Here is a 12,472-nt window from a genome sequence, read left to right on the forward strand (position 1 = left end):
GATGTTTTTATATAGGCCTAAGTGGTCCCTAGTACTGTCTCTTTCCCGAAATTCAGCCTTGGTGCAGAATTTCAGCCACTACGAGCCAGTCCCACAATGAGCTTTCCTTAGGACGTGCCATTTCTGTGTCTGTAGCTTTAAATGCTAATGAGGAGGAGAGAGGCGGGGCAACTGCCATGCTTCGCTCAAACCATGATGTCTCTCGAGGAAAAAAAAATATTGCGCTCGCCTCGCACGGTAGTAGCTCATTTTCTCATGGGCCAAATTCTCTGGGCGGGCAAAGCAGAGAAAGGGGAGGTAACCTTTCCCCGTATGACGACATAAAGGGAAGATTCCAGATTGGGACATCTGAGCTTTCATTTTCTCAAAGGCAAAGCAGGATACCCAGGGCTCAGTTTACACCTATCGCCATTTCTAGCCACTGGGGGACCATAGGCAGGCTAGGGGAACTCATATTAATGTTAAAAAATGTTCTCATAAAGTGAAATTTTCATGCCATGGGACCTTTAAAGTGCCCCTATTATGGATTTTTGAAAATTACCTTGCATGCAGTGTGTAACACAGCTCTAAGTGAATGAAAACATCCTGCAAAGTTTGAAATCGAATTCCTGTGGATAGCGTCATGTCTTTGAGGGTAAATCCATTTTTTTACTGCCAAAGGATGAGTCTGTGTAGAATCAATGGTTACAGCAATACCACAGCAGTATAGCAGTATATATTTTGATACAGTTCCCACATGTGCACCTAAATAAATTTGTCAGTTAATTCGACTGTTACGCGTATACGTCAAAGTGCCATAAACAATGACACTTACCATTGAGAAAGATTCTGCTCCATTCGTGTTTGCGATTGACTTACTGGTCCATCAGCAACTCTGGACGCTTCCTCGTCGGACTCGGGCTTGAATTGATAAGGTAAAATTGAAGCCATGTTGTCTGTTCATACACTGTATAAAATCTTCAACACTTGATAAGCCGTAATCCAGTAATGGTGATGGGCATTCCGTTTCCGACATGCACTGCATGCAGTAGACTAATCACAACAGACTGGGTCATTGGACCAATCACCGCAGATTAGCCTCACGCAAAGGAGGGGTTTGGAAAAATGAAAAGTAGAGCGAATTGTTTGTGAGTCATTGAGCAAATAAGGTAAAAATAAATGCATATTATAAGACAATAAAAGTGTTTTTTGACCTTGCATACATGTCAACCTGTTGTTGGGGACTCCCAAAACCAAAATATGAACCTTTCATAATCCATAATAGGGGCACATTAAGAGAAATATTAAGAAACGTGACTTCTGAAACAGTCAGAATTTGTCAACTTTTCTGGTATTACAGTAACTGTCCCAAAGTAACTGGAACATTTAAAAAAAAATGCATGTGCTAGCGAAATCAGAACATGTGATTGGTTCTTAAATGTAACCAATGACCAATGGGATTATATGTATTATTCATGCTCTTTGATGGACTGGATGGTTTGTATGATGCTGTTTCTGGTGAGAAGGAGTCTCACACAGGGCAGCCATTCACTTCTCCTGGACTTTCCACCATTCAGACGAGAGCTTTTGCCAGATGTATAATTTAACAGGTTAAATTTAGCATTGGAAACAGGGTTGTGTGCCCACCACAGAGAATGTGACTGGTAAATGGTAGGGAAATGAAAAATGAAAGGCAGAGTAACGTTGTGATGTTATAGTGGGTGTTTTTGGAAAACCACGTGTATGATTCAAGGTAGCATTCACAGGTGGACCAGAGCAAAGACAGTAAAGAGAATCCTTCACACAGCGGTATAATTATGCGGAATGATCCCAGAAAGTTCTGAAATTGAGCTCAAGAATATGTTGTGTGAAGGAATAGAATATCTGAAAATGTCCTAGTGTTTGTCAGTGAGTCAAATAATTGAACAAGAAGGATATTTAAAATCACACAGAAATCACTATGCACAAGATGCATACTAGATACTAGCATGCTAGTTTGCCATTCCAAACTTCTCTATCCATTTCTTTGTGAGATTTTGCAGTGGACTGTGTCCAACACTGGATGTGAGTGATTTAAATCACCCGGTGATGTCATTTCAGGCTCACTTATGTAAAAGCCCAGCCCAGTCTCTAGAGACGTCCACAGCTGTCTGTACCTGAGCCCAGCCACAAGCTAAAATACATCCATTCCCTTATAATACATCCATCTCCCGCAGGGCTAGACCGCAGTCTGGTCTGTTTGGCAGCCAGAATGACCCAGAGTCAGTGTGATGTTTTCAGAGCCCACCACAAACACACATCCTGTGGCGGAATGGGATTCTACTGCCATTATTTCATAATGTAAATGACACACGTTTCCTCCGAGGATATAATGACGCTATAATGTGACATAACCAGAAGAAAATTAGTGATATTGGTGTCAAAAACGCACTGTGTTGTGATGTGCATGGCATGTACAGATATGTTGGTCATCGATCATAGGAAAGAAATTTCTCAGTTGAGTCAGAGCGTTTTCTGTGTGACCGTCATTGTCATGGCAGATATTTGAGAAGTGTAAAATCATGTGAGTGATGCTTTATAAACACTCACAGGATACTCTGTTTCAATACCCTCTGCCCTTAAGAGAAACCCATTGTTTTCAGATACCATATGAATGACATGATAACAGGGCACAAGAGTTCTGTTCCAAAACCTAGTGGGCTGCCTTGCTGACTTTTAAAGCAACATTTTTACTGCCCATCAGCATGCCTAATGTAAAACACATGGGACTTACTGTTCATTTTTACTGAGTCAGATGTTAGCATATTGCTAAGCTAATGATGTGGTACACTAATAAGCATAAAAATGCATAGTGAACTCAAGTATTGGGTAATAAAATCCACTGAAATGTTTTTATCAGTACTTTGAAGATGTAAATACCATGACCAGTTAACAACAGTCATTTTGCAGTTCTGTGTGGTGATGTTAGTGGCACAAAAAGTTCTTCAGCTTTAATGAACTTTGATGAACTTCTTCAATGGTAGCTTGTGTCCTGGGTCTCATGGTTTGCTCATAAGTAACAGTTTATATGCATATCCTGATCATAATACAGTTAAATGCCTGTGAAAATCATTTAGAACACCAAGAGACTCTATGTGAGTGCTGATGTAGCAGGTTAAAAAGGCAAATGTTTTGCTGCTGCATTGGGACAGGGAGTGCTTTGTGCAATGTTGAGCTTCTTTCAGTTCTTTTTCACTCTTACTGATTACCATGTCGGTATTAGGTCAAACAGACCCTCTGGAGATCATGCTCTTTAAATTATTTTGACCCTTTCTTGAATTGACAACAGTATTGTACTGCACATGTGGCAAAATAAAGTGCAGAACCATTTGTAAATTGTGAAAAAAGAAGTGCTAGAAGAAGTGTAACTATAAAGTTGGTCTCGAATATCTAATTACACTAAAGCTTCTCCTAAGGACATTTTTTTTTCTGACGTAGGCCTATATCCTCCAGGCTAAAATTTAATCTATTATTATATTTTGTGTAAACAAGTGAACACAATAAAACAATACTGTCATATATTCAGACAACAGTTAACTATTTAATGAAGGTAGATAAACATTTATTTTATTGTTATCAACATTGAAAACTGTTTTTGCTGCTTAATATTTTTAATGTTTTTTGGAACCCATGATGTATACCATTCAAAAGTTTGGGGCAAGTAGGATTAAAAAAAGAAGAAAAAATAAAGAAAGACAGAAATTAATAATTTTTATTTAACAAGGATGCATTAAACTAGAATAATCAATTAAGTTTAAGTTTATTTAATAATTAATTAGTTAATCAAATGTATTTAATAATCAACAATCAGATACAACTGAGTTGTATATAAACAAATTGCACATAAGTTTTTATATCAACTTTAATATAATTGTTACTACTTCAATTTGTTGTTTGTTGTGACAGATTTATTCAAACATACGTTAAATAATAAAGACAAAAAAAGAAAATAAATAAATACTTTTATTTAGCAAGAATGTGGTCCTTGCTGATCAAAACTGTTCAAACTAAACTGATCAAAAATGACAGTAAAGAAATGTAATATATTACAAAAGATTCCTATTTCAAATACATTAAAAAAATTAAACTTTCTGTTGATCAAATAATCCTGAAAAACATATCACTGTTTCCATAAAAATATTAAGCAGCAAAAACCTTTATTGATATTTGAGCACTGAGCAGGTTTACAGAGAGTGACTTTCAAAAATAAACCTGCTTTGAAGAATATTCACTAATGATAAAAGTTTAACCAACCTCCCCATGTAATCAGATATGTTTGCATAATAAGTTTGACAAAAGTGCATATACTTAGTGTTAGCATAATGTTAGTGGTTAAATAGAAGGGGAAAAATAAAAATAAAAACACTTTTTTTGTGTTACATATAGTCACTTTTTGTTCAGTAGAATAATAAATAATTTTCTCTTAACCTTAAATATATCTACACAACCTGCTGTAATCTCACTCAAACAGGTTATGTAGCCGGGTGGTTAAATATCTGAATAATGGTAACTGTAAGAATTGACTGTAGAGCTATAGGATGAATATAGGGCCCTTGAGCCAAAACCTTCACCTCAGTTTCCTCTAAGTAGATTCTCTCTGTAATAAGTGTACTGCCACTTTGGATAAAACTAATTAACAGTGTTTGTTCTCTTTCTCAGGCCAAACAGAAGGATGGTTGTGAGCGCAGCGAGGCATCAGCTCTGTCTCCAGCTGCTGAAGAGGAGCCCTTTTCATGGCCAGGGCCTAAAACATTGCAACTACGCCGTACCTCTCATGGCTTTGGCTTCACGCTCCGTCACTTCATCGTGTATCCACCTGAGTCAGCCGTGCAGTCCTCTCTCAAGGTCAGCGCACAGCAAACATACACAGAAGCACGGTCCAGATCAATGGGTCAATTGATTTTGTCAGTTCACTTCCTCTCTAATTTAGCTTCAGAGACTCTGGCAGAGATGTGCTTGAATCTAAATGCTTAACTTTAGTGCTTTTCCTCATACACTAATAGGGAAATTTATGATGTTTGCATCTCAAGCATTGGAAAAAAAAACATCTACCTCATAACACCTCGTAGTGCTGCTTTATGTGTTTCTCAGCGCTGTGAATTATCAATGTACTCAACTGTGGGTTGTAGAAATAAGTTGTGTATCAGCATATTTCACTGCAGTGTTAAAGCTGACCAGTCTCAAAAGTGCCATTCCTGTCAGCTGATCCAGTTTTTATGGGATTCTACAGGAGACCATTGTCAGCTACTGTCAAGCCTGTTATAAACTATATGCCACGTTATGGGATACTTTTGGAAGCATGGCCGTACCCAGGCTTTGTAAATTACTGAGGTCCGGGGGTGTGTGTGTGTGCTGGGGGGGGAGGGGTTGGGTGATGGGTGTTGGTGTTAAAGAATTGTGTTATAATAACCCCTACAAATACAGCTCATTATATACACTATAAACACTTTAAAGGAGACAGACATGTAGATGTTTGTGAAATATGTTTTCTCTGTTTTGGAAGGATGATTATTTTTAAATCATACCCTATTTATTGCATCCAAATTTGTTAATACTTTACTATATTTAAGGGTTAATTTTATCAGTTGTTTATTGCAACAATACATAGCTGCAATAACTTTGTCTAGTGCTCTTATGAAAGTTTATAGCATGATTTGTGAAAATGTAACTATACTGAATGACATAGCATAGACTTCTTCATGGGTAGATTTTGTGTATTTCATTTCATTCTGTAACCTACTTGTTCTGCAGATCTGTGTGTACTAGTCTTAAATGGTACTGTTTTTGACAGCGTTGATAACGTTTATGACAGATAATGTCATGATAATTTTTGCGTTTCCCTTACCGAATGTCGTATCATGTCAGCAAAAACCTGTCCATGGGCTTTTTTGATTGCTTTCAGTTTAAGTGCCGGCGATGCAGTGTTGCCAGATATTGATTCTAAAACAAACAAAAAACTAAAAATAAATGAAAATAAACCTAAATTATTTCCAATCTTTTGCAAATAAGATAAGATAAAGATATCACTGACTCTAAACTGCAACCTCCTACTTTATTAACTTTCTAAAGTGATAAATTAAGTGGAAAAGACAAGTCCAAAAACGCTTTTAATAGCTGGATCTGGCAACATCCCGCGCCCGCACCCTCACTCACAGCTCTCTCAAGCCTCGTTCACTCCGCCAGCGTCTCGCAGCGATCATTTTCATAACGGGGACGCTAAACATTCTTGCAAACTGTCTAAACTGAATTTTACATGTCATGCAGGCATTTATACGAGGAGTTTAACAGCAAATTAGTCATTCAAAGAACAAATTTTATTTTTGAACATGAAAAATTTACCGAGGTCCGGACCTCGGTGGCCTCATAGCTAGTTACGGGCCTGTTTGGAAGTAGTGATGCACTGAAATTATGTTTTTACTTAAACCAAATAGTCGAAAACCAAAATCCTAAATAAAGTGTATTTAATAATTGGTTAATTAATCAAAAATATTTAATAATCAGTACTCAAATAAAACTGAGTTGTGTATATATAAACATTTAAATTGCACATAAGGCAGTTTTTATATAAATGTTTTAAGGATATAATTATGTTTCTACTCCGATTCATTGTTGAAAAATAAAAATTTATACTGACTGTAATAAAAGTTTGCATTAAATAACAACATCACAATCATATTAAGTGAAACTATAATGAATATGTAATATAGTGCATGCATTTAGCAAATACTACCGTTATTTTTTTTATAACGAGTTATGAACATTGAAACGCTTTCATGAGGATTGGTGTGGCAATATAAATCTGTCAAGTCACATTAAAGAGTGTCAAATCATTTGAATTTTGACATACATAAATTTTTAAATTTTGTTATAAAAACTGAGACTTTGTTTCATATCAAATGTAACCAAGAACAAAATGTATTTTTGGTTGAATATTTTCGGTTGCCAAAATTTTGGTGCATCATTTGTTGGTAGTTATTTCTACTCAAAATTCTGGTTCACTTTGCAGCTTATTACGAAAGAAACCATCTGACCAACATGTGAAGTGACCAACCACAGTTTTCATAGTTTTTCATGATGATCATGTGACATTAAAGACTGGAGTAATGACTGATAATTCAGCCTTCCCATCACAGGAATAAATTAGGATTTTATATTGAAATAGAAAAAAAAAAACTGAAATTGTAATAGTAATAATAATAATAATAATAACTGTAATATTACAGTAATAATTTACTGTATTTTGATCAAATAATTGCAGCCTTGATGAGCATAAGATAATTATTTCCAGTAAAGTCACCTTTACTTATATAGCGCTTTATACAATACAGATTGTGTCAAAACATGTGCTGATAATGCAAGAGGACAATAGAAAACAGTCAGTTTATCAGTTAAAGTCAGTTCATTGTTCATATTTTTAAGATGTAAAAATGCAGTTTTACAAACGCTAGAAACATGACTTTCAAAGAAAAGTTTGCTATCCAATAGCACACCTAGGTTTCTAATTGATCAGCCATCAAGTGTTAGACAGTGTTCTAGATTATTACATGCAGAGGTTTTTGGTCCGATAATTAACACCTCTGTTTTCTTTTTTTCAGAATTTAGCAGTAGGAAATTACTAGTCATCCAGTTTTTTTAAATCAGCTATGCATTCTGTTAGTTTTGCGAATAGGTATGTTTCATCAGGCTGCAAATAAATATAGATAAATATAGTATCATCTCATAACAGTGAAAGCTAACACCATATTTCTTGATGATATCTCCCAAGGGTAGCATATAAAGCGTGAAAAGCAATGGTCCTAGTACTAAGCCTTGTGGTACTCCATACTGCACATAATGTGAACGATATGATAATTCTTCAATCACTGCTAGAAACTGATGACGGTCAGATAAGTATGATTTGAACCATGCCAATGCAATTCCACTTATGCAAACAACATAATTTTCTAGTCTATTCAAAACAATGTTATGGTTGATAGTGTCGAATGCAGTGCAAAGATCCAGTTGTGCTAATAGAGAGATGCAACCACGATCGGATGATAAGAGCAGGTCATTTGTAAATCTGATGAGAGCAGTCTCTGTACTATGATACGGTCTAAATCCTGACTGGAAATCCTCACAGACACCATTTTTCTCTAAGAAAGAACATAGTTGTGAGGAGACTACATTTTGTAGTATCTTTGACAGAAAAGGGAGATTTGAGATCGGTCTGTAATGAACTAATTCTCCAGGATCAAGTTGCGTTTTTTAATGAGATGCTTAATAACAGCCAGTTTGAAGGATTTTGGAACATATCCTAATGACAATGATGAATTAATGATATTCAAAAGAGGATCTATAGGATCTTAGATGGTATAGGATCTAACATACATGTTGTTGTTCGTTTAGATGATTTAACAAGTGTATACAATCTTTCCTTTCCTATAGCAGAGAATGAGTGGAATTGTTCCTTAGGGAATCTATAGTGCACTGTCTGAAGCAATACTGTAGCTGACGACTGAATGGTTATAATTTTATCTCTAATAGTATCGATCTTGGAAGTAAAGAAGTTCATAAAGTCATTACGGCTGTGCTGTGGGGAAATGCCTGTGCCTGCTGATGCTATATTTTTTGTTAAAGGGGTCATATGATGCGATTTCAAGTTTTCCTTTCTCTTTGGAGTGTTACAATCTGTTCATGAATAGATAAGATCCCTAAAGTTGCAAAGACTTAAGTCACAAACCCAAAGAGATATTCTATTTAAAAGTTAAGTCTCGTCCACGCCCTCCTAAAACGCCTCGTTTAAACACGCGCCCACGTGTCTATGTTACTGTGTGGGAAGATTTGCATAACACCGCCCAAATGTTTACGCAAAGAAAGAAGACGTAACTTTTATTCTCGCTGTAGTATTGTTGCCGCCGCCGCCATATCATGGAGACGCTGTGTGTGTTTTGTTGTGAAAGCGAAAATACTTTGTTTGGCCTTCAAAAAGAGGACACAACTAGAAATCAGTGGTTATGTTGTATTTGCAACACTGTTCCAGAACAGTTTAAACCAAATATTTGTGTGTGTGCAACGCATTTTACGGAGGACTGTTTCCTGAACCTGGGAGAGTAGCCTACAATGCCGGCTGTTCTGACTCACTGTAAGTACGTTTTCATATTTAAAGAATTTGCCACTGACGATTCAAACGCGAGTTTTGAGCAGTGTAGAGTAGTGCTTGTTGTTTGTCATTTCTCCGGTCACAAATGCAGACATGGTTTTATGTTTACGCAGAGCGATGCAACTCATCGCGTAAAAAGACAGTATAAGTCATTATAATCAGTGATTATGTCCCCACTGGATGCAACAAATGCCTCGTTTATAATGGGTTTTATTGTTTTTGTCTCATCGCGCCGGGACACGACATTACAGTATGGTAAGTGGCGCAACATTTCCGTCACACGCTTGAGGTATTCGGCCAATCACAACGCACTGGATAGCTGGCCAATCAGAGCACACCTCGCTTTTCAGAACGATGAGCTTTGTAAAAATCGACTCGTTTCAGAAAGGCGGGGCATAGAGGAGAAACAATAATGTACAGTATGTGGAAAATAATGTGTTTTTTGAACCTTAAACCGCATAAACATATTTCATTACACCAAATAAACAAAATAATGTTATTTTTTAGCAACGTCATATGACCCCTTTAATTTAGCCACTGTATTGAATAAATACCTGGAGTTATGTTTGTTTGCTTCTAAATATGATGAAAAGTAAGCAGATTCAGCAGTTTTTAAGGTTTTTCTAAATGTAGAAGTACTTTCCCTCCATGTAATACGAAATACTTGTAGTTTTGTTTTCTTCCAGCTGCGCTCCATTTTCCAGGCTGCTTTCTTTTGTGTTTGCTATACCACAATGTTGGACTGTTTTCCTTATTCTTCTTCAAGTGTAAAGGAGTGACCGCATCTAAAGTGCTAGAAAAGAGAGAGCCAATAGTTTCTGTTACACCCTCAAGTTTTTCTGATCTACTGGATATGTTGAGGAATTGAGACAAATCGGGAAGATTATTTACTAAGCAGTCTTTTGTTGTAGAAATGATGGTTCTACCATATTTGTAACAAGGAGTTGAATTCGCAACTTTAGCTATATGGAGAATGATTGTTGAATGTTTCCAACTTACCACAGTTGTTTGATGAACTCGAGCGAGAGAGAGAAAAGAAACTGAGTGAGAGATAAAAGAAACAGTATGCATGAATGACAAGCTAACAGGCTAACTGAATGCTAAAGCTCTGCGCTAGTGGTTTAGGTTACAAAGCGAACAATGTCAAATTAGTTTGATAGATAATATCAGAAATATGGTGAGAATTAAGTTATATTTTAGCAGTTTAAACATCAGAGAGTGATTCCAACAGAAAAACTGAGCTACACCGAGCTACAATAGCAATCACAAAAACATTAAAACATCTTAGTGACTCCACACTTTTGAACAGTAGTACAGTCCCACAAAGCTCTTGATTTATTGATTTGTCTTTGAAACATTTTTAACACTCTTTTATCTTCTCTCTCTTTCAGGATGAAGACAATAGTAGCAGAGGTGAGTTTAACCGTTCTGTGATCCTCCTTCACTGTGCTTATTTGAAATTTTTCTCTTGAGTCATTGAACATGGCTCTCTTGGACTGACTGATTTGATTGTAGACTCAAACATCACAAGATCATAGCCATACAAAACATAAAACATAATCACTGCAAGAATAGCCATGTTAAAGATTTTGGTCCAGATCTTTTTTTGGAGAAACCAGATTCACTCTTCATGATAATGGGTCGAAGGTTCTCAGAAATTCAGGTCTATATCTGCTGTGTCTGTCATGAACTTCAGAGTGAGGTGTTATCTTCAGTGGCCTGCGTCTGACCTTGCACCATGTGAATTGCTGGGAATCTTTAATGCTCGTGCCCGGGGCAAGAAAACGTCCAGCTGGCAGTGCAGCATGCTCTCTGGTGGTTGATCAGCTTTGGGCTGGTGTTTGGTTACTGCAGAGGAGTGTCAATACTGTTTGTGGAGTTACAAATCATATAAGGTAGTAGAATGTACACAGGTCTATTTTCAGTAGAAAAACTGCAGAATAATGTGTATATATACAGTATATATATATATATATATTAGGGCTGTGTGATATTGAAAAAAAAAATGCGATACATGATACCTTGTTAAAAAATGCGATATTCGATATGCGCTCCGATATTGATTAAAGTGTGAAAAATATATTTAAATTATATTTTAAAATATTTAAAAATGAAAATTATATAACCAATTTGTTTCACATTCTTTCTTGGAAAAGAAAGAATCACTACAACTTCTGAAAGTGACCAGTAGTGTTTTAGCAGTACATAAAAAGTAATGTCACAAATCAGAAAATGTCATTTTAACATCAGTGTGAACATACAAACTAAAAAATGTATGACACTAATTTTATATCATTGTAACTTTGCTTTCCATACACTTTAAGTACTTCTTCATGTACCACAGCAAAAACTATAGTCTGAGAAAGTTCAAACATGATCAAAGGCAAGTGAACAGTCAGTAAAAAAAAGAAAAAGGGGGAAAAAAGAACAAATACACAATTTACAAGCATAGATCAAATAAACAGTAGTATTCAGGTACAGAAATGTAATAATTAAGTGTTAAATAACACTGCATTGTGTTCACTGTATGAATTAAATCTAGATTAATCTTTGTTATAGCTGTTTTGTTGTTTTGTTAACATTAGTGACATATTCAGCAGCACGTATTTATAGGCTGCTGTCCCTTTAAATCCGACTGCACGTATCAGTATAATGATTTGCATCCATCTGGCAAATCTCCGCTCTCTACCCAACAAAACGGACGAACTCCTTCTGCTCTCCCGGACAAATAAGGATTTTTCAAACTCTGCTGCTCTGTGTTTCACGGAAACCTGGCTGAATGACGCCATTCCGGACAGCGCACTACATCTGCCGGGCTTTCAGCTGTTCAGAGCGGACCTGCGACGCAGAATCAACGGGGAAATCACGCGGCAGCGGGACGTTTTTACTACTCACGGTTCGGTTTGTATCACGGTTTTAGGGTCACGGTTTCGGAACGGTTCGGTATGTGCTATATTTAGGGAAAAAACTATATTGTCAAATAAAAAAATTATAAATAAGAACAAATAATCTAACTACAAGTAACAGCACAAATAAATAAACAGTGAATAAAATATACAAATAAAATAAACAGTGCTCTTCAGTTTTTTTTAGGTAGGTCTAAGATAGTTTTTAGGTACAGAAATTGAATAAATCAAATGTAAAATAACATTGCATATTTGACTGTATAAATTAAAGGTTAATCCTTATTAAAGTTACAAAAGTTATTCAATCAAGAGCAGTGAGAGATTTCCGTGTTGTTGCTGTCTGATTAACATCAAGAAAGTGCTGTCACTTTAAGAGAACGCACTGATCCAGTGCACTGATACTGTACGT

General features: G+C 36.2%; 1 protein-coding gene across 3 annotated transcripts in view; it reads left to right on the top strand.

Annotated features, from left to right (window-relative positions):
* Positions 1–12,472, top strand: part of LOC107655808 (rho GTPase-activating protein 21-like) — a 125,076-nt gene that overhangs the window by 64,243 nt on the left and 48,361 nt on the right. For all 3 annotated transcript variants that reach the window (XM_016443390.1, XM_016443392.1, XM_016443393.1), the window contains 2 exons: positions 4,678–4,863; positions 10,549–10,570. In XM_016443390.1, coding sequence (XP_016298876.1) covers positions 4,678–4,863; positions 10,549–10,570 — 208 coding nt within the window. The remainder of the gene's footprint in view (positions 1–4,677; positions 4,864–10,548; positions 10,571–12,472) is intronic.

The sequence above is a fragment of the Sinocyclocheilus anshuiensis genome, unplaced genomic scaffold (assembly GCF_001515605.1).
Source record: "Sinocyclocheilus anshuiensis isolate Anshui unplaced genomic scaffold, SAMN03320099.WGS_v1.1 scaffold1185, whole genome shotgun sequence".
Classification (NCBI taxonomy): domain Eukaryota; kingdom Metazoa; phylum Chordata; class Actinopteri; order Cypriniformes; family Cyprinidae; genus Sinocyclocheilus; species Sinocyclocheilus anshuiensis.